Raw genomic sequence first — 22,384 nt, 5'->3', positions numbered from 1 at the left:
CTTTGTTAGAGCCAACCAGATTCTGGTTTTAATGTTTAAATGCTTTCAGTTTTCATTCAGAGTATCTATTGTAACCCACTTCCCCCTAGTTGGAGCTGGACGACCCTTAAGGTCCCTTCCAACCCAAACCAGGCAGGGATTCTGTGATCTTAAAGTTCTGTGGCAGCTCTAAAACCAAATCAAATCAACCCCAACATTCTCAAAAGGCTTCACTAGCTAAGCTAAATTTGCCCCTGGTTTATACCTAAAGGATGTTGTGCTGAAATAGTTTGGAAGTGAGAAGCTGCAGTTGGCTGGGGACAGTATGGAGGCTCTCGCCTCTTAAGAAGTGGGGGATCTTTGTGGTTTGCCTTAATGGGGCAATTGGTGCTGTTGGAGGAGAGAGCAGCAGTGATATATCTGCAGTCTGGATGTATCTGCAGTTGTTCCTTTCCCTGCTTTTGGAAAACAAATTAATTTGAAGTTGTGGAAAAGGCATGGAATTATAGAATGGTTTGTGTTGGAAAGGACCTTAAGATCATCCAGTTCCAACCCCCTGCCATGGCCAGGGACACCTCACACTAAACCATGGCACCCAAGGCTTCGTCCAACCTGGCCTTGAACACTGCCAGGGATGGAGCATTCACAACCTCCCTGGGCAACCCATTCCAGTGCCTCAGCACCCTCACAGGAAAGAATTTCCTCCTTATCTCCAATCTAAACTTCCCCTGTTTCAGTTTGAGCCCGTTACCCCTTGTCCTGTCACTCCAGTCCCTAATGAAGAGTCCCTCCCCAGCATCCTTATAGGCCCCGTTCAGATACTGGAAGGCTGCCCTGAGGTCTCCATTTCTTGTCCATTGTGTCACTGAGAAGCTGCAGGTTTGTGCCCTGGGGTCAGGAGGCACATCCAGGATTTTTCCAATGAGATGAAATACTGCATTTTGGAACCAAATTACTCATGAATAAGGAATATTGAAGCTGTGCTTGATCAAGTGTCGTTGTTACAGGACTATTGTACATGACATCCCTTGACTGATCTGAATCTGTATTACAAGTGTTAGGTCTTTGTCTTCACTTGAGAAGAAATGGACAGCTTCCTTGTCTTAGGCCTTACTGGAAGTAGTATGATGTGCATATATATACATATATATATATATAAAAATGTGTAAATATATAAGTATATGATACATAAACTTGTTTATCCTGCAGCACTTTGAGGGCGTAGAGCCGTTCCTCTGGGATCCTGCCGCTCCTCTGCCATGGCACCCTTCCAAGGTCCTGCTTGTGATCAGTACTTCATTGCTCTGCTTGAAAACTCTCCCGTGGGATTTGTTGGCAGGGAAATCAGGTCTTGGGCCGGTTGTGTCTTCCTTGACAACTGATAGGTGTTTTTCTTCCTTCCACCTTCTGCAGAGTGACGTGGCTGCCGAGGGAACATGGATAACGGTGCCAGTGCTCAGTGGGACAGTATTTATGGAATGAGAGCTCCAGTGCTTGCTGCCTTTAGCAGAGGGATAGATACTTGACGCTGGAAGAGAGGTACAAATGCCAGGGAAAAGGAGCCTGTGCAGCAGTGAGATCAACTTGCTGGGGTCTTGTGTGTGGTCAGTGAGATCTGAATGCTTGAGTGTAAGTGATCACCAGCCCATACAAACAAAACAGGGCTACAAAGTCTTGCAGTGGGGAGCCTGAGATGATTTGGTCTCTGAAGGTCTATTGTGGTTCTAGTATCAGTGCTGTACGTGTAAGTCCAGCGCCACTGGGGTGAGATGTTTGCCAGGGAAGTGACTAAAGGCAGGAGGGATCTGTGGTGCTCGAGAACAGCTTGTGCATTCCTTAGCACAAGAAGTGTTCACTTTACACTGTTGTGCTCTTGCATATGTTGGAGTCGGAACTCATTTACTTAAAATAGGGAGCTTCAGAAGTCCTAATTAAAATGTGTGAGCTCTTCAGAGCCTGTTTCAAGCAGCTTTTCACCATCATCACCAAGTGGCAGATGGAGTTGAAGTTGATCCCTCTTCTCCTGGAAGCACCACGTTAAATATTTGTCAATGTAATTGGATGTTTACAGCTCCAGTACAATAGTTAAAACCTTAATGACAGGAAGATCTTAGGCAGAAGCTCTTCCCTGTGAGGGTGCTGAGGCACAGGGTGCCCAGAGAAGCTGTGGCTGCCCCATCCCTGGCAGTGTTCAAGGGCAGGTTGGACACAGGGGCTTGGAGCAAGCTGCTCTAGTGGAAGGGGTCCCTGCCCGTGGCAGGGGTTGGAGCTGGAGGAGCTTTAAGGTCCCTTCAACACAAACCAGGCTGGGGTTCTGTGGCTTGCAAGAGCCCTTCACAGGAACTGGATGTCAGAATTGTCACCTCACAGCAAATGTGGCGCCTGTTTCCAAAGGGTCTCTCTTGGATGGGTGGGTGTTCCTCTGCTTTACCTGTGACAGTGGAGTCTTCCCATTTCTGTGTGCTTGCTACGAGCTTCCTTGTCTGATGTCTTCCTTGAGACCCGCCAACAGTCAGCCTGGGTCTTGGTCAGGAGATGCCCTTCCTCTCTCCAAGCAGGCAGCTGCCCTACATCTAAAGACATGCCGGAAGGGAGGGATTCCTTCCTTCCCCTTTGGGGTCTGGTGGTAGAAGCATGAGAGAGGAGGGGAAAAAATAAGCAAGTGGAGGAGAATAACCTTGTCTGACTTTGAGTCGCTGGCTCAGCAACAGGAATCTCAGAAGGGGGGAGGAGCTGAGTGCATTTAAACCAGAACCAAACACATCTCTACACGCCTTCGTGCTGGTTCCCCTCTGCCCCTCAAGGGACTGGGATCTCCAATCCCAGGGAGATTCCTCAGACAAATCTGGCATTTATAAACCATGAAATTCCTCTGCGGGTTTTAGTTTCTCCTTGCTCCACAAGAGCCTTGGAAAATGTTTGTTAAATTCAAGGCTTCCTTCCATGATTAATGGCATGTAAATGTGTAGAACTTTGCTGGGTGTTGAGTAGGAAGAGCTGCCGCAGTGGGAGCAGCTCCTGCTGCAGGCTCTGCCTTTGGAAACATGGGTTTCTTGTTTACTTTTTCCCTTTGTGCCATAGAGAAATCAAACCCAAGGCGTGCATGTCAGGCACTGGGTTTTGTGGCACAGAAATAGAGCACTGTGGGGTCTTGGAGCCAGCTTGCATAGGACTGTGTGGCACTCACATCGCTGCAAGCAACCGCTGCCAGAAATACATCAGGGTGCTTTCACTGTAAGTGCATTCACTGCAGCACTCGGGGTTGGTTTCGGAGATTCCAGGCAGATTCCTGAGGGAAGGCACTAATGGGTTGGTGCTGTTGATGGAACACAGGATTCCAGAGCCTTACTGCAGAGTTTTGTCTTGTGATGGGGGTTATGCTCGTCTAACACCTTGGTGTTCCTACCTTGAGTATCTCCCTAGAGAGGGATGCTCTCACTTTGTTAGGTGCATTGTTAGTTCCTCTCTTTTTAACCTGTAACCATGGCTTTAAGTTCTATCACAGACTCTCTCTCTTTCATTCCATGTCTTTGACAGGCATTTGATCAGTCTTCTTTGCTCCTTAGTCTTACCTCTTGCTCTGCCAGGCTCAGGATGACAGCAGTTACATGTGTCTGGACTGATGCTGCATGGCGGAGCTGTTACAGGGAGCCTGTTACTCAGGTGGGCCTCCTTACTAGCCCTTTCCTCACTGTGAGGAGATGAGCCATGGCTTTGGTGCTGCTGCAGTCATGGCTGTGCTACTTCCCCTGGGTGTAACTCCATATTGTGTTGTCAGTGTGGTTACAGAGCTTTGCAGATTTTCAGGAGCTGATGTGCATTGGCTACAGTTCATTATCTAAAGTCACCAGCTAGCTAGCAACAGCGGAGAGCTTCTATAAAAGACAAAAATAGACCAAAAGAAGTGAGTGCATCCCCCATCCCCTTACCTGGCTGTAGGTGTTACACTATGAGTGTTCATTCCTTCTGTACTAATTTTTTGAGGGTATGCAGGTTCTTTAGGACTCCTTTCATTTACACATCCATTATCTTTAAGTGGCTCTTGCTAGAATGAGCAGCAGTGGTTTCCCAGCCTTCACTACCTTATCTGGAGCAGCACTGAGTGAGTTATGTCCTCCTGGCAACAGCTACTGCACCCTCCTTCAATGGCTGCCCAGAGAAGCTGTGGCTGCCCCATCCCTGGCAGTGTTCAAGGGCAGGTTGGACACAGGGGCTTGGAGCAAGCTGCTCTAGTGGAAGGTGTCCCTGCCCGTGGCAGGGGCTGGAGCTGGGTGAGCTTTAAGGTTCCTTCCAACCCAAACCATTCCATGACCTATGAAGGATCTCTCATTCTGAGAACTTTCTTTGCTGTAAGCAAAGTACTCCTGGAGCTGGTTTAGTGGCTCAGGGCAGTGATGGGATGCGTGGGATGATTCCCAGTGGGCCTAAGTTTGGACGTGTGAGATGCATACTCCTGATAAGGGAAAGGGGCGATGGACCTTGGCATTTCTAGGGGAAGCTGTTACAAGAAAAGGGAGGTATTTGGCATATGCATTGACAAATGAGGACTAAACTATGGTGATTTATCGCCAAACCTCTTTGGCAGCCTCTCTCCAGTTTAGGCCTCTCGGTTATCGGATCCTTCCTGTGTGTGAACATGAAATGAAGTAATGTACGAATGGCTTTGAGAGCTCGGAGCTGCTTGGTTCCGGGAAGGATTTCTCCCGCGTTGAAGGCTCGTTCCTGTGATGGGCTCCTCAGAGCCCCTCTTGGGCTGTTTGGCAGCAGCAGTGGCTGTCACCGACCCCACACTGGGTTATCCCCCTGGGGTGGGTGCTGAGCCACCAGCAGCAGTGTTCCCCTCGGCAGGGACTGGATCTGTTCCCGGGTGCTCTCCACATGAGGCTGCTCCACCGGCTCCCCAGGCTCCGGCGCTCCTCCAGCTCCCATCCCTGGTGAAACGAGGTCCCTTCAGCTCCGTTCAGTCAGGTCTGGTGTGGTTTGAAGCATTCCATGACCCTCCTTTAGAGACAACAGGGAAGTTAAAAGCGTTTTCTGATCCCCACGAGTGCAAACACCCAGAGGAGCTCCTGTCCCTGAGCCTCCAGCAGCTGGGAGCACCGCTCAGCCTGCCAACGTTCCTTGTTTGATCCCAGTGCCCCAGCGAGCGCTGGGTAAACAGGATGATTGTTTCTGCTGGGTGACCTTAAAGCCCTCCTCACTGTCTGCTGAGAGCACTCCTCCATGGCAAGGAAATGGCTGGTTTTGTTTGTTTAAGAGGCAGGGATGGGAAATGACGCCGACGCTTAACTGGTTTTCCTGGTGTTTTTAGAAGGCACCGTCACTGTCTCAGGTCTTATTTCCAAAGGCATTCAGTGTTTTCCACAACCCTGCTAAGTCCTACAGCTGTGTGCATGCGTGTGTGTGTGTATATACATATATATGCATAGGCATCAAAAAATAGCTTATAAATTTCGTGCACCCACCTGGTGATGGGACACGAGTGCCTCCCTGTGCCCATGCTGTAGCAGGGTTCGATACGTTCCCCCTCACAGTGCTGAACTTAAACCATCCTCAGGTCCCATTTCCCAACGCTGGCATAAATCTGTGCTTACAGAGTGTGCTGTAACCCCCCTCAAGTAGGAAGAAGTCACAGTTCCCCTCTGTCATGCTTGTTTTGCCTGAGCACCAGGTTTACCTGCATGTGCCGAGTTACGCTGCGCGTTTCATCTTTATCTTGTATTGCTCCTTGCTTGTCCTTGAAGGGATGTTCCAATGTTTTAGTTGCTGGTGATGTTTTACTGGTTTCTTTGGTCAAGGTGTTCTTCTGAGTCTGCATTCCTTGAAGGTGTCAGTCATGGTGGGTGTCCTGTGGTCCCATTCCCATGCTGTGTCCATGCACTATCTGCAGGCATCAACACTTGCAATAGCAACCCAAAAGAGTTCCCCCATGTGGGATTCTCTCTCTTCGGTACTTCTGCAAGAGCCTGGCAAGAAAACCACAACCCTGGCACTCCAGGATACGTGTGGAAAAGGTGGGGTTGTGGTTGTGGTTTCTTCCATCAGCTTGGGCACAATAAAACGTGTATCTTGCTGCACCAGAGCAAGGCTGAGGGACCGCATGGCAGCTTTGTCCTCCTACCTTGTGCTCCACTCCTTGCCCTGCTCAAGCAGCAGCAGGTCCAACCACCCCATGTGAATCAGAATGAGCAGCACAGGTATTAAACAGACAGCAAAGCTCTGGAGATGAGAGCTCACAGAGGCTCCTGTGCCCCAAACCAGTGTCATTGGTGGGTGGCTCCAGCATAGGTGCTAGAACACGGCCTCCAAAAACCAGTGAGGAACTTTGCTTTGTAATTAGTGTTAATGTTTGACTCTTCCTCATCCTCTGACCCTCACAGATGACACAACCTCAGTGCTCCTGCGAATCAAACTGAAGTTACATTTTATTGCCCTTTAAAGACTTATTTGTATCGTATATAAGAAAAAAACATGCAGTGCTGAACAACTTCAATTCAACCTTTCTCCTTTTGTTCTTGTGGGGGGTTTTATAGCAACACTTATCTGCAGGGTTTCTTTAGCCTTGCATGCACAAGCAGGAAAGTGACCCATAACATGCAGGGGCAGGGGAGAAAGAAGTTTTAATTTCCAAAATGTCATTTATACAGATCAGAGCATGTTCTACAGACTGAGGAACAAAGATTCGTCTGTCTGAATCAAACACAGCAATAGAGGCCCTTCAGCAGAAACCTCTCACCCATGAAATGTCAAGTGACATCAAGTGCATCTTGTATGAAACAAGAGAAATGGAATATAGAACTGGGATTTGAGCAGGAGGTTCTGATACAAAACCCCTCCTCTGGCATGGCTGGGGTGGGATGGAGGAATCCCTGTGCTGCTCTGCTTAGTTTGGTCTCTGAAAGAGAAGAAACGGGGAAGTTTTCAGTGTGAGGTCAGCTTCTGTTAATGCCACTCTGGTCACCTGCCACATGCAGCCTGTGAAATGAGAGGACCTGGATGCCAGAACTTGGCTTTATTGTCTTACAGTTGTGATACAAAACGAGCACTCAACGTGGCACTGCTGAAGCAAGGATGTGGAGAAGGAATTCTTCACCTAAAAAGCATGGTTTATTTCATAGTTTCACTGCTGGACTTTGTCATTCGCTTCCATGCTCAGTCACGACTCGCATCCTGCGAGGGATACACAAGTGTTGGGCACCAGCCCCAGCGCGTACAACCACAAACCAAATGGATGTCTTACAGAGGACAGGGCTTTGCTTTCCGAGTGAGCACACACTGATGTTCACATAGACTAAAAATAACAAAGGTTGCTTTAATAAGGATTTTGTACAGTAGGCGGAGATATAAAAGTTTTCCAAGTGATTCTCACAGGTATCACTGAACATTTCGTAGCTGTCTGATACAGAAGCACCCAAAAGTGCTTTGAGTCTTTCGTTTATTATACATAGTTAAAATATATTACACTTCTGAAGGGATCTGAAATCACTGAACGGGTTTGCTAGCATCTTAATGCGCCAAATGGGAGTAAAAGGCAGTCCACATTCATGATGTGAATATACAGTAAGGTGTTTGACATCCTAGTAACTCATTGCTCATGTTCTCAAAATAACCATGGTGATGAGACCTGAAAGACAAGAATTCACAACTGAATGCTTTCATTTCATGGAATAAAACATCTAAACCAGACAGCTTACCCTGACACGGCCCGGAAAAGAAGGTGAAAGTGCATAAATACATGCACAAGTTATATATACACTTCACTGAAATAGCAGGAGGATTGCTCCAAGTGTTGATGGAGTCACAAGCTGCTTACAAAGACTGACACTCAAGTGCAGTGTATCCGGTACCCAAGTGCCAAAGCAGCTCGAAATAATCCAAACAAGGACTGAGCTCACCCCTGGAAAACCTTCGCTCTGAGTTTTTGACTGTGGCAAGTCTAACAGCAGCACGCGAGCCCCAGTTTTCATGGGAGCAGTGTCATTCCAATGCTGACTCAGCTGAAGGCTCCAGGGCACTGTTTCTGCTCTGTGCAGAACTGATCAAAGACCGCTTTTTGACTAAGATGCAAAGCTTCCTCGTGAGTCTGCACAGGGAGCTTCCTGCAGACTCTTTGTTGTGACCTTTAGCAGGGAGGAAAGCAAAACAGAACTGTGCTAACAGAGGTTAAAACCAATTAAACCCAGCTGAAAGCAGGAGACGTGGGGCTCATAAACCTACCCATGGCCCAGGGAGAAGTTCACTTTAATTATGTGCTGATACAGGAAAAAGTCCAACTCTGCAAGTTCTTAGCCATGATTTATTTTGCACAAGGTGACGAGGTATATGGAAAACATGAGGGCTCCTTCAGTTCCAGCCTTACACAACATCCAAGTGGTAATTTATCAGTTCTTGGGCAATCCTCCTTTCCTGCAGGCTCAGATGGTGTTCATGGAACAGCCTTTCACTGCAGAGCTCAGCTAAAGCCTACGCATCTCCTCTACCGTGGATGGAGGCATTTCTGAGACTATTTTAGTGTCCTGCCACTACACAGTGATTTAACTCACTGACTTGGTAAAGGTCTGAGGATGGAAGTGTGGCAGAGCAGAGCTCTAACGCTGCCTTCCATAAGCGATGCACCCACTGAAGAGGAATTACAGTTCAGCTATTGCTTAAGGTCTGCACTAGCTTGGACAGTTGGTACTGTCACAACTGCTGTAGGCCTTAGCCTGGATTACCTAAACCATCCCAGAGCAGTAACAGAGGCTTCTGGAAGGTGCTACAGGACAGCCCGTATCACCTGTAAAGGACTTTCAGGCCATAAAGGGTTTAACTCATTGCTGTAAAGCAAATACTTCCCAGCTGTAAGCCCAGTTGATGGACATCAATCTCCCTTTTCAATTGAAGCCACACAATGCATTTGTGCTTTGGTGTAAAGAAAGTGGTTTCATCTTCCCAAGAGCACTCAACTTTCTACACAGGAAGAGTTGCACATAAACTCATGAGCACTAAAAGTGCTGCTCCCACAGGAGTCAAACCCTGTAAGGACATTATAGTGAATCTACAAACAGGTTGGACTTGGTGCAAATGCATCGAGTCAAATGGGTTCAAACTGCTGTTGGCACCAGCAGAAACTGGAGTCATTTTCAAAACTAGAGATTAAAACACAGCAGGAGTTAGTGCAAAGTCTGAGAACACAGCACCAGTGGCACCACCAGTGACTCAGGCAAAGGGCAACAAGTGAGGTTTCCAACTGTTTCATCAGACTGACTTGCAGGAATCAGTGAGTGGACTCTGTGTGTGCATGAACCACCATGAACTTGTGCCTTTCCCCACCACTACCTCACCTCTAGCTATCAGTCTGAAGCTGCCTAGCTCCTTTCCTTTAACTCCTCATTTGTGCCAGGTAGTGGGGCAGAAGAATTGAGTTTAGTGACACTGTTCTTCCAGTCTGAAACAGTTATAGACAAACAGTCAGCACAAATGAAACGTGCAACTTCCCCACGCTTGCTAAGGTAGGAGGTACAAAGCAGGAAGGACTGTGGCTACTGGTGCTCTCCTGGGAAGGGCTTACAGTAACTTATTTCTATACAATTCATAGAATCAACCAGGCTGTAAAAGCCCTTTCAGCTCCTCCAGTCCAACCCTTACCCCAGCAGTGCTGAGGCCACCTCTGCCCCATGGCACTGAGGCCTCCTCTCCACGGTGAGTGAACCCTTGCAGGGACGGTGACTGCAGCCCTGCCCTGGGCAGCCTGTTCCAATGCCTGAGCACCCTCTGGGGCAGGAATTGCTCCTCAGCTCCATCTAAACCTGCCCTGGTGCAGCTTGAGGCCGTTTCCAGCCAGTTTTTTACCCAGTGAAGAATCCACCTACCCAGGCCATGGGCAGCCAGTTCAATATTTCAACTGCTTATGGAGTGAATGGAGCCTTTCAAACCTACTCCTCTGGGCTGGAGAGAGGAACGGAACAGAGGAGATGCAGGTTCTGCAATGGAGAAACTCCCTGTTTCAGGATAAGAATCAGAAATGGCACATTCCATTCAGGTTTGTTGGCAGACGACTACAGTTGGACACTTGTCAGATGGAAGTTAACTAACATGGGCCTGTATATAATATCAACTAAAATCTGGTCTAAAATGCTCATGAGAATTAACGTACTCTGGTACCACTTTGGCTGCAAGTTAAAATCTAAGTAGAGATGCAAACCAAAGGGTAATGGTGGTGATTTGGATGCCATCAGTCACTGGCAAATGCAGCTGTAAGAAAGCATTTACAAAAGCCAAAATACTTACCTAAAACATAAGCAGCTACTAACTTTTGATTCACACTTAAGTGGAGGTAGAGAGGCACCAGGGATTCCAAGTCCCCCAATGTAGGTAGCATTAGTGCTGCAATACACACTATTCCTAGGAAGACTGTTAGTAAACTAGGTCCCGACGAGGCAGTTCTGTTTTCTGGAAGAGATGAGGAAGGAATATCTAAGTTTGTAGGAAGATCTGACCAAAATACATGTTAAATACTATGTAAAAAGCATTTGTGGTGCATTGGAGCTGCAACATCCTGGGATTTTCTTTTCCCTTTGGAGGGGGTGGAAAACACCTCTTAAACCCACCCTTCTGAACCTTCCACGTTTTGCTGCTCCCTGTTCTGATGCTGGAACTTGTTTTCACATGATTTCCCAAACCCCTCCCTTCTGCAGGAACAGAGCCTGCCAGGCCCCGTAGCTATATATACACACTCCTGAGAGCTGGATGCTTCAGCAGGGCCTGAGGTTTCACCACACATCCTGCCTCCATTCCTTGCTATGTTCCTCCAGTGATTAGTAATCGATGAGGAAAGAACACCTAGAAGAGCTGCACAGGAAGGTAACAGCTTCCACACCCAGAACAAAGCCTGGCTACAGCAGGGGCTCATGTTCTTGGGCCAGATGAGATTCCTTCTGTAGAGGATTCAGGGGCTGCATCTTCCTGAACCAGTTTAAATGCCAAAAATTAGTAATATTGGAATCTTATTTTAAAACCTATGGGAATGAACCACTCTGACAACGTCACCAGATTAAGGACACACAAACTGTAAAGGAACTGTTCTTCATACAGCTGGAGCCTACTCAGAGGCACACTGTGTAATCTCTGAGAAGAGCTGTTAATACGTTAGTTGAATACCTCCAGCCAAATTCTTACATCCCACTGGAAACCAGCCAATGCTTTTGTCCAAGTTTTCCATCCTCAGAGACCAGCAATATGTGTTCTGTTTTAATTCCATAAACCTGTACTTTCCAGGATGTAGGTTAGATGCAAAGCCTGCAGTTGCTTTGTTTGCTGTTTTGCTGTTAGCAAGCAGTAGAATGAAGTCAATAAAGGTTTTAAGCAGAGAAGCAGCATTTGGATTGAGACCAGTATCAGGTTGTTCAGGATGGTTCAAACCCTCTGTACCGGAACAACTGTCATGGTCACATTTTGTCCTGTGAGCCCAGAGACCTCCATGGGCTATAACCATCCACCTCACTAATACCCATCTCTTGAGGTTGTTTGGTTTCGGTTTCCTCAGGTGTTTCACCAGCCAACAACCCATGTGTAACTGGTGGAACAGTTTGGTTTTAACAAGAGGAACGCTCTCAAGCAGGTTCACCTGTTTTCAGGAACTGATTTTTGTTCTTGTCATGAAAACTCAAACAAGTGACAAGAATATTCCGGTGTAAATCAGGACGAGTGAGGGAGACTGTCAAGAATCAGTTTAAATCCAGTTCTGGAACAACTTGATACTTTCAATATCTCCCCCTATCACTTGAATTTAACTGTTTGAGTCCAGGTTTTGCCCAAGACTGTTGATTCACTTCCTCGTGTATGAAACATGCAGAGTTTCCAGCTGGTAACTGAGCTGTTCTATACTTGTGAGACACACAAAGGAGATGGTGCTGAACAAGGAGCACTTTAGAAGATGTTTCTGTCAGTATTTCCTGCTCATCAGGAAATGGAGGATTAAAGGTTTGGAACTAACTCAGAAGGGGCATATGTTCTGAGAGAGCCCAAGGGAAAAAATAGCTACCATCCTTTTGCAGATGAACTCCCTTTGGCTGGCACAGAACTTATGCACCAGAGGAATGGAGGCACTCTCCAAGCAACACAACCATGGGGCAGCAAAAGGTCTTGATCAAGACAGCAACAGCACAACAGTCACAATTTGGGTTCTAGGGCACTGTCATCCCCCAGTGATAAGGGCAGCAGTCTTGCAGGTATTTAAAGAGACTTGGGTTAAAACTCACTTTAGTCTTTCTAGTCACTGGAGCTGTCCATAACAGCTTCAGAAGACAGGAGGGTCAAAGTACTTCACGTACCTGGTTGACACAAAGTCTGCTCAAAAAAGACACTTTCAGCCAGGTGTTCTTTTATTCTCTTCTCCTCCTCTTCCTTTTGTTGTTGTTGTTCCTTTGCAGATGGAAGCAGAGTTGCAATAATCTCCTTTTTCCCTAATGCTTTCCTCTGGCTCTGCTCAGACACTTGCAGACGGAATTTATCTATCACACCAAAGTAAGAAGCCCGAACATCTCTGTGACGGATCACGCTGCAGAGGAAAAGCATGTTCTCAAACAGAGGAACTCATAAGCAGCACTTCTCTTGTGGAATTACATCCTACATATTCCAGTGTTCCCCCTCTTCCCACCCTACACAGATGCATTGCAATAGTCCAGACCTCCATTATCTCCTCCATCACTCCATATACTTGAAGAATAGATCTTGCCTTTTCTCTCCCCTCCTCATGTTTGCTCTGGTTCCCAAATATATCTGCTCCAATGGGCTGGCCAAAAGGAACAGTTAATTCTTTATCTTAAGCCCACCTCTGGCCCAGATGCCAGCATGCATGAAACACCAATGATCTGAATGAGGCCTCCTCCCTCACCAAAGCTGCTTGATGCTGGCCAGCCATTTCAGAAGGTAGGGGGGGACTGGACAGGGCAGAAGAAAAGCAGAGGTGCCGAACACGTGGGCAGGTGATGGCCCAAGTCCAGCTTTTTGAGGAAACCAGGCTCAAAGCTTTACAATTATACTTTCTGAGAAGCCAAACTCATTCCCTCTGTAGACAAGAGTCAGCAAGATGTGAAGAGATTTGAGAATCGAAGCCCACTAAGAGCATGTAAGAGTGCAGTAGCAATGACAGCCACAGATCTCCATGTACATCTTTCACCTTTCAGTGAGTCAATGTGGGTATCAATAGCAGAGCTCCATGCTGTCAGACCTTTGCTCATCAACCTTGACCACAGTTCATAGCCTGATCTGAAATGCATGATGCTGCAGATACTTCACTAGCTACCAATAACTACACCAGCTGTAGCTACACAAGCTGCAGTCACAGCTCAGACTGCAGTGTAGACATATCCTCTGCATTGTAGAGACTCAGTTATTTTCTTGGTTAACCTTCTCAATGTCCAGCAATCACTGTTGCTCAACTGTTTTGAATACATTGCCCAAGATGGCTTCAACAGCAAGGCAGAGTGGGAACTGTTGCATTCCTTCTAGTTTTATGGTATTCCATTGGGAACAAATGTATGTGGGACTCACAAAAGGCACAGGTTTAAAGGAACACCGCTCAAAGGCACACAGACCTCTGAGCTCTGCTCAGCTGCATCCCCTCTGCAGTTATGATTCATTATGAAAACACATCTCTAGCATTAAATAGCTGCAACATTCAGGTTCCAGCTCGTATCAGCTCTCGGGGTTAACATGGATTTTAGTTATTTTTCCAAAGTGGAAAACTTGGCTTTTGTGAAAGGCTATTCTCAATTTCTAAGCTAACAAAAGCTAATCTGGAAATACACCTATATAGGAGTGATTTGGCTTCAAGAAGGCTGCCATCTCCCGAGGGCTAAAAAATGATTCCACCTTTAATAATACAGGAGAGTAGTCTTAAATTGCTTCAAGAAACCTATCTTTGCAATAATATAGGCAAGAAACAAGATTTTTGTGTGGTGCTCTTCATTTAAATGAACTATATCAAGATACCCACAGTCAGTAACACGGAGCCAGTGTTTGTAACCGGTATCCAGTTTAAATTGACTATTCAACAAGGAAGCAGAGACAAGTCACCCTCCAAGCAAGAAGGTGCAGTAGTGTACCTAGCTTTATGTCACTTCAGAGGCGAAAGAGTGCTTATGACAGGCTTTCAGTGAGCTGAGTGTTGGCTGGGCAACTGCCTTCACTAAAACAGAAGGGTTTTGCCCCCTGGCAATGCTAATTCATAGGACTCTCAGCAGATTCAACTCTTCTTTCTCCCTTTAACACTTCCTTTTCAGCTTCTGTTTCTATTCTTTGTACCACCCTAAACAGACCCTGTACATAATGCTGTGCTCTGAGCAAGGAGAGATTTTCTGCAGACCCCTATAAACAGCTACATTCTCCTGTTTCTTTTTAGAGCCCATTGCATAATTGGAAGCTCTGTAGAATATCTGTTTATCTGGCAAAAGGCCACACTTGCATAGTACTGCTCATAGCCCAGCAGTAAACACTGCCCTTAGACAGCAACCACTGGAATGGGATGGGGGTTCTGCTGGAAACAGTTTTCCCTTGGGAACATGCACGTCTTATTTTCCTTTCTTTAATAAAAGACATTTGTTTAGGATTAACCAAACGTCCTCAAGCTTGTGTAAATGTCTGCTAAAGGCTGGAACAGCTCACCGATACACTGATATATTCTGACAGGTTTTGTTCCATTTGCAGGATTGTTGCCCCTGCCCACTGAAACCTTTTAGGTCCGTGCTTTAAACTTCCCTTCTATTTGGTGAGTCCTTGGAATCTTCCAAATTACACTTAGGGAAAGAGCCATTCCCCAAGGCCTGTATGATTTATCTGACAAAAGACAGATCCTTCACAAGTGGAGTTTTCTCACATGGCCATTTGTTAGCCAAAGATCCCAGAAGGTGTTACATATACTTCTATTCAGAAAGCTCAGTCTGCTCTTTCAGGTATTTCATACTTCAGCTGTACCCGGACATCAGCACAGAAAGAAGGTGCCAAATGGAAGATGCAAAGAAGTTGGTCTAAAACAGACTCAACTTTCAATTGTAGCAGCTACAGACCCTATCCATTCCTGTGGTCACTTCTCATTTTCTCTGTTACTAAGTCGGGACCTGACAAGGGGAACAAGTAAAGGGGAGACAGATCAGAGAACCAGAGGCCATCAGGGTGAAAAGTGGGCCAAAGAACCTTTAGTAAACATGGCCCAGGAACATGTGCTCAGCAGAACGCCACATGTTTTCATTTTGCCCATCTGCAAACAAATATTTCTCACACAGAAATCCCCTGTGTGAGCGATCTCTGTGTGAGAAATACTTGTTTGCAGATGGAGTCTGGCTTTTGTTATTTCTAACAACAAAGTGCTCAGAGGATGCTCATTTTACTCTCACCAATGGTGTACAAACTATACTGCATTTACTATTTATTTATGCCTAAAGACAAATTACACAAGGAAGCATGACCGATTTTGTAATACCTTTGCCTTAAGAGTGAAAGAATGGCAAAGACCAGACAGCCACAAGAATATAGCAGATCAGGATAATACTATATCCAACTTAGCTGATACTATGCATGCTGCCATTCACTACCTCTTAAATAATAAAAGACATCAAGATAATTCAACGTTGTACATCACAAAAGAAACCCAACCAACTCTTACTTACATATCAACACAGCACTGAGGCTTCACTGCACCAGTAGCATCAACCACGGCATATTTGTTTGGAGTTGTACAAAGAACTGGAACAGAAAGGACAGGAGTGGTAACAACTCAGGAATGAACACCTCACCGACTTCATCAGCAGATACACATAAAGCCACGAGTTTGGGTTTGCCACAAGTATGGTTTGTGACATGAATTAGAATTGGACTGTTCAAGATCACCAACTAACCCTTAAATAGAACTTAACCTAAGAAACCCACCTTTGAATTTTAAGGCAAACTCATAGGGGTTATATAGAGTCAACACCTGCTTGTGTGTTGACTGGTCATCTGCATAAAATATAAGTTCTGTAGGAAAAACAAAAACAGGAAGATTTCCTTCCACTAACTCTGGCTGTCTTTTTTGTTGCTGCATTGGCACTGAATCCTCCTTGCTGCTTCTTGGGTTCTTATGATTTTGTATCCTCAGGGACTTCAGGTTTTGAAGCGTTTAAGAATTCCAAAGCATTTTGGCAATTCTAAAGGAAAAAAAGGGGGGAAAAAAAAGAGAGAAAAGGCAAGATTATTTCCATAAGTCTCTACTGAACTGAGGCAGTCAACAAAGGTGTAAAAATATACACGGTGACGCTTGGTTATCAATCTACCTCCAAATTCTTTCCAAAATACAAAAATAGAAGAAAATATTTGCATCAGGTTTCCATCTGTGCAACAAACTGCTATGAAACAAACCGGTAAGCACTTCTTCAGGGGATCGTGGCAGCATTTTGGGGTCCCAATTCACAACCAGGGCTGCTTATGCTGGTTCTTTGCAACACAAACTAAACGGCGACCACAAAAATATATCCCCCCCTTAAAGATATCCCATTCTTGCCTTGGGACAGTAACAGCAGAAGTGAGGAAACACAAAGAGGTAAATCCCCATTTAGGCAGGAATCTCTCTGCTGTGGTGCACTTCCTGGACGAGGGATAACAACTTAGGTATCTGCTCACACAGGCACTGAGGTATGTCAAACCCCAGAGACTCAGAACAAAAGAATGGGGAACACCTTCATGCCTTGTTTAAACTAAACTCTTGTTATGACTGCATTGTAGTTCCTGGGATGAAGAATCCCAAACAGATTTGGGATTTACTATTTATTTGAGCACTGTTGTCTCTAACCAAAGTACAATCATCGTACTTCTCCCTCTGCCACCACCCCTTCCCACCAGCTCTGTTTTGAGTGACATTCCAGAACTAAAACCAGGACCCATGACACGAGCAAGCAACAATCCCAAATGTAATTCATAAAGGCCAGATTCCCAAGCCTGCATACCACTGCCTTTATGCACTACAGACAGAACAAAGTGAAACAGCTACTTCTATTCCCCCCTAAGAACAGCATGTTTTACTGTAGCTCCCACAGGTTAATTATCAACCTGGAGATGTCCTTTGGGGCTCAGCATTATTCTATAGTAGAAAATAGTAAAAGAACAAGAAGTTCCTACTGACTCATTCCCATTCCCATGAAGCTTTATAAAGCAAGGTCCATCTCAGCTGCTCTCCAGCCTAATAAACTGATTTAGTTTATTACACCTTAAGACCTTTAGTTGCTTATACCTCATACGTTAAGACATTTAGTTGCTGAATTTTCTAGCCACAAATAGCCCTCACATTACGAACAATCAAACCCAAAGGCTTGTTTCTGCATTCTAAACATCATGACGTTCACACTTCCAAGCACCAGATACGTGTCTCATACTTGAAACATGACCCACCTTTAGGTGTTTACCAGAGTACATCTGTCATAGCTTCAGATTTACAGGTTCTGATTCTTATTCCCAACTGAAACGTCTCATTTTTTATTCCTACAGCAACTCCTCCCTGGAATGTCACAGCTCTCCCTGGAATGTCTTGCCCCAAGATCCAGTTTCTTTGCAGAGCACAGGTTTGTTTCCACTTCACTGAAATGCTACTAATAATATGCTGAAAACAAATCCCCAACGCCTGTGCTCCAAGCTGATGTTTGCTACCTTATTAAGAAGAGCCCAGAGAAAGAAACAGCTCTGGACATGGCAATGTGGGTTGGGAGCGCTGCTTGGAATTCTGGTGAATCCCTTTTGTTTCATTAAGCTCTGGAATCACTTTGTGCAGCAAGTGTAAGCGCTGTTCCTTGAACAACGTTAGGTACAACAGCAAAGCGAGAATCATTGTTCCATGTGAATATCTGGTGACTGTATGAGGAGCTAATGCGGAAAAGCTGCCAGCTCCCAGGAATGCAAAATGACTTCTGACTCCTCAGAGGCAGAGGGGTTTATTTTTTATAGCAGTCAGCTCCATGCAGTGGGTGCAGCTGAGAAGCTCTGGTTCTCATACATATCTATACTGCATACACTGTAAGTAGGAGAAACACAGGCAGCTTTTGAACCAAGCTGAAGTGGGTTTTCTTCCCCTAATAATGATTTACACTACTGCTAGATATCGTTGAGTGACAATACTTAATGAAATGGTTAAAACATTATTTCTCATAATGAATGCTATTTTAATTTCTTTAGGGTTTTGTTTCAACACTGCACAAGTTTCATTCCAATTGCTGGTGTCAAACCACAACTCCGGATTCTTCAGCTCAGCAGCAGCATGCACTGAAGTGTCCAAAACCCCACAGATCACCACATCACTGGAGGGGTGGATCACTAAACCTATTAATAGGCTCATTTTCCTTAAGACACCCATTGCAAATCCCAGGATTCCACAACTTGCAAGCAGAAAGCCACCGATCTTAAAAAGGTATACCCTGTTATTGCTTCCTTTGCTTATTTGACTTGGCTGGATGAGAAATCACCGCCCAAGCTGGCAGAAGGAAAAGCTGGCAAAGCCAAGCCCATAGTAGTTGTGCTTGCTGACACAGCAGTGTCCTTCAGGTTACAAATTCCTGGATTTCTAAGCAAGTAACCTTTTTGAGACAACCCTTTTTGGCTTGGAAGTCACCTTACTGGGATACTGCATCAAGTGACATCTGTAAAAGGGCTTTTCCCAAAGACTGAATTATAAACTACGCATGTGCTGCAGAGATCTGATAGTTCAGTATTAATAACAGCATAGCTTCCATACAGCACTTATCAATAGGAAACTGCAGAGACTTTTACAGAGGAAGCCTGTATCATCAGAACTTCCCTGCATAGATTAACCCTCAAGAAGTGCTCATGCGGTGATCGTTGGCAAGAAGTCCCCATGACCCAGCTTCAGTGTGTGCTTGAGCCCAGAACCCCCCCATGGGCTGGGCTGCACCCTCAGAGCGTGAGCAGCAGCTCAGGGAGGGGATCCTGCCCCTCTGCTGTGCTCTGGGGAGACCCCCTGCAGCCCTGATCCAGCTCTGGGGCAGCAGCACAAGAGGCACACGGAGCTGTTGGAGTGAGTGCAGAGGAGGCCATGGGGATGCTGCGAGGGCTGGAGCAGCTCTGCTCTGGAGCCAGGCTGAGAGAGCTGGGCTGGGGCAGCCTGGACAAGAGAAGGCTCCTGAAGGGGAGACCTGAGAGCAGCTCCAGTGCCTGAAGGGGCTGCAGGAAAGCTGGGGAGGGGCTTGGGATGTAGGGACAGGCCAAGGGGAATGGCTTTAACCTGCCCGAGGGCAGACTGAGATGAGCTCTTAGGCAGAAGCTCTTCCCTGGGAGGGTGGTGAGGCGCTGGCACAGGGTGCCCAGAGAAGCTGTGGCTGCCCCATCCCTGGCAGTGTTCAAGGCCAGGTTGGACACAGGGGCTTGGAGCAAGCTGCTCCAGTGGAAGGTGTCCCTGCCCGTGGCAGGGGTTGGAGCTGGAGGAGCTTTGAGGTCCCTTCCAACCCAAACCAGTCTGGGATTCCATGAAGAGGGCTATGCAGCAGGCTGCCTCTGGCACCCCAGCCAGGCCATTTACAAGAAACACAGCTGCCACTTTGTGCACCACAACAGACTCTCACCAGGATCGCTCAACATCGTAGCTGACAGCCACTGTGACTGCTTGCAGAACACACAAACCAAGATCTGCAGTCTCAGCTCTGTGACCTCCACAGGTCCTCCCGGTATTAATGGAACTCCTCACTGGGGCAGGAAGCTGTCCAACAGAACTCTCATTACAGGACACAGGCCAAAGAGTAACACCTGAACAAGGCCAGCTTGCTTTCCGCTTACTTTGAAGTCCAAAAATCACCATGGATATCTTTTTTAGCACAATAAGGCTCTTTCCTCCCCGAGGTTACTAAATATATACTGCTGGTGTCACAATAGCATAGACCTGCCAGCGTTCCCTTTGAAGTCCCTTCCTTCATAAACTTAGACAAACACAAAGCGAAACGCAGCTTCTCTCCAGGGTCAGAAATAACACCGACTGTGATTTGGTTTTACTTAACAAGTATCCGCTGAGAACACAAATCAAGCGAGGAAGTTTGGTGTTCCCGTTTTAACTTCCAACAGCCTCATCACCAGGGCTTCCAAGCGCATCTGTTGGTTGTTGTTTTTCTCCTCACAACTGCAAATAACTCTACGGAGTGTCATCTGGTAAACACTTGATTCAGAGGAAAACCTCTTTACAACCCCACTTCTTTCAAAGCCTGTTCAATTACAGTGCGATCCGCTTTTGTTCTATCTCATGATCTAGGCTCTAAACCTACACAATAAGCCTTTCTACGCTATAGCCTCAAGAAAACTGATGCCTTTGGAGTGCCTGTTTACAAAACAAGCCACAAACTCTTCTTCAAAACTCAGCTGAGCAATTATGAGCTCCACATAAACACAGCACCCGATCCAGAGCAGATCTATGCACATTTTGCTCCTCCAGAAGGTTTCGAAGGCCTCTCCGTGCGTGCACTTACACAAACCAATGTTTAAACTACCTGCAATTATCCGGGAGAGTCACCCAGAGCACGGAGCCAGCAGCCAGGATGGCTGGATTCCATTATTGTTACCTCCACCACCGCCACTCCATGACCTTGAGTGAGCTGGTTAAACCCCACCTCAACGTGCTGATCTAGGAAGGCACACATCCTGCGAAGCATTTCAGTAGGTGGCCAGTCCCATTCAAACTGGCAGGACCACTCTGGTGCCTCACGAAGCCTGGGCTGGAGCCTGGGACTGTTCACCTCTTACAGGGCGGCCAGAAATGCAATCGGGAACCGTCTCCAGGATGCTGTGCCACGAAGAAGTCTCGGCGCGTTACCTATTAGCACGGGTGACTACAACAAGCATAAATCCCGCTAGCGCTGACAGCAGAATGCATTTGGGCCACATTGGTTCTATTCTTTTATTTTCTCAAATGCTGAAAAGGTGGCAGTAATACAAAAAAAATACAACTAAAAGCTACGTAAAAGCAGGGGGAAATGAAATAACTGCTGTGTGCTGCTTCTGAGCCATTCTACTGTATCGCTCGGAAGAAACCTCAGCACCGTACCGGCTACAGGGAAGAGAATTAACCGTATCCCAGCCGAAACCAGGACAGGGTGGAAGCGTTTCAAGGGCACATCTGCTTTAGTCTCTATTTTCTCACTTTCGGTTTGTGTTTCACGCACCAAACCGAACCGCCTTAGCGCTACGTGGCCTTTTCCCCCGTCTCAGGCCAGGTCCAAGCACTTGCCTCCAACGCCAAGATGCCACAGATAACCGAGGAGCACGGTCCTTCCTCAGGGAGCAGCGGGAGGAAAGGCCCCGGACCCCGCTCCCCGAGCGCACCTACCCAAGGCACAGAACCACCAGCGATTGCACCCGCTTAACTGATCCTCTTTGTTCTCCAGCAGCACAGATAAAGGCTGAGGCATCCTCTAAGGGCCTCTCTCCGCAGCCGGCGCCCTGCCCTGCCCTGCCCGTGCCATAACGCAGCAGCCCCTTCGCCCCCACCACTGCTCCGCCGACACCTCGGAGCGAGTTCAACCGGGCCCCGGCCCGGCTGCCCCGCGGTAGCAGCGGCCAGGCCCGGGCCTCGGCCGCGCTCCTCCTCACGGCCCGCTAAGGAAGAGCCGCGGGCGCCGGGCTCCCACAGCGCTCCCTCCCCGGCGGCACGGCGAGAGCTGCCGGAGGGGAGGCCAGGCCCGGCACGGCCTGTCACGGCCCGTCGGTGCCCGGGGCCCCCTGACCAGCCGCGGTATGGAGTGCTGGTACCGCTCCGCTCTCCCCCTCCCCGGTGCCGGGTACCGCGCTGCGCCCACCGCCCACAACTCACCCTCCGGGGCCGCTGAGGTGCGGGCTCGGGCCCCTTTTGTCCGCCCCCCCCCGCCTGCTCCCGTCACTGAACCCCGCCCCGGACCCGCACCGACACCCGCCCTCTTCTTCCTCCTCCTCCTCCGCCCCCCGCCGCCATCTTGGGGCGGGCGGGTTGCTGTGGGGCCGTGGGGTTGTACCCGGCTGCGGGTCTGGTTCCGGGGCCGGCTCTGCTGTGGTACACGAGGTTGTGTTAACGCTGATTTACCTCATGGATGGTTTCTGAGGCACAGCCCCTACCCGAAAAGCTCCATGGCCCCTTCACGGCGGTCGCTGCCATTGACCTTGGGTCCGTCCCGGTTCGGTTCCCTCAGGATGAGGCCCCGGAGCCCCAGCCGATCCCTCACCGATCCCTGCAAGAGGGTCAATGTGTGCCTAAGTGTGTTCCTAAACGCAAAATAAACGCGCTAACGAGGCGAACAGGGGACTCTAACCACGCAGCAGTGCAGCTTAAATGGGGCGTGCTGTCACCATAACTCCATCTCACGCTGCTTTGTTCTATGTTCCTCTTATTCATAGGTTTTTATTAAACTCTTCGTGGACTTCAGCTCATTTTAGG

At 47.5% G+C, this 22,384-nt stretch overlaps 1 protein-coding gene across 2 annotated transcripts; it reads right to left on the bottom strand.

Moving 5' to 3' along the window:
• Positions 1-7,271: 7,271 nt before the first annotated feature.
• MOSPD1 (motile sperm domain containing 1) lies at positions 7,272-21,858 on the bottom strand. 2 transcript variants are annotated; one of them, XM_057404890.1, is made up of 7 exons: positions 21,788-21,858; positions 15,886-16,142; positions 15,627-15,702; positions 12,291-12,517; positions 10,249-10,410; positions 9,303-9,406; positions 7,272-7,603 (listed from the first exon to the last, which is right to left on the bottom strand). In XM_057404890.1, exons 2-6 carry the CDS (start codon positions 16,037-16,039, stop codon positions 9,327-9,329), a joined length of 699 nt encoding a protein of 232 aa, XP_057260873.1. In that variant the 5' UTR covers positions 16,040-16,142; positions 21,788-21,858; the 3' UTR covers positions 7,272-7,603; positions 9,303-9,326. The 2 variants fall into 2 exon arrangements, with proteins under 2 accessions (XP_057260873.1, XP_057260874.1); XM_057404891.1 differs by lacking the exon at positions 9,303-9,406.
• Positions 21,859-22,384: the final 526 nt, after the last annotated feature.

This window comes from Pezoporus wallicus, unplaced genomic scaffold (assembly GCF_028554395.1).
Source record: "Pezoporus wallicus isolate ANWC-B61680 ecotype Strahan unplaced genomic scaffold, APGP_CSIRO_Pwel_v1 contig_6217, whole genome shotgun sequence".
NCBI lineage: Eukaryota > Metazoa > Chordata > Aves > Psittaciformes > Psittacidae > Pezoporus > Pezoporus wallicus.
This window is presented reverse-complemented; position numbering and strand designations above follow the sequence as displayed.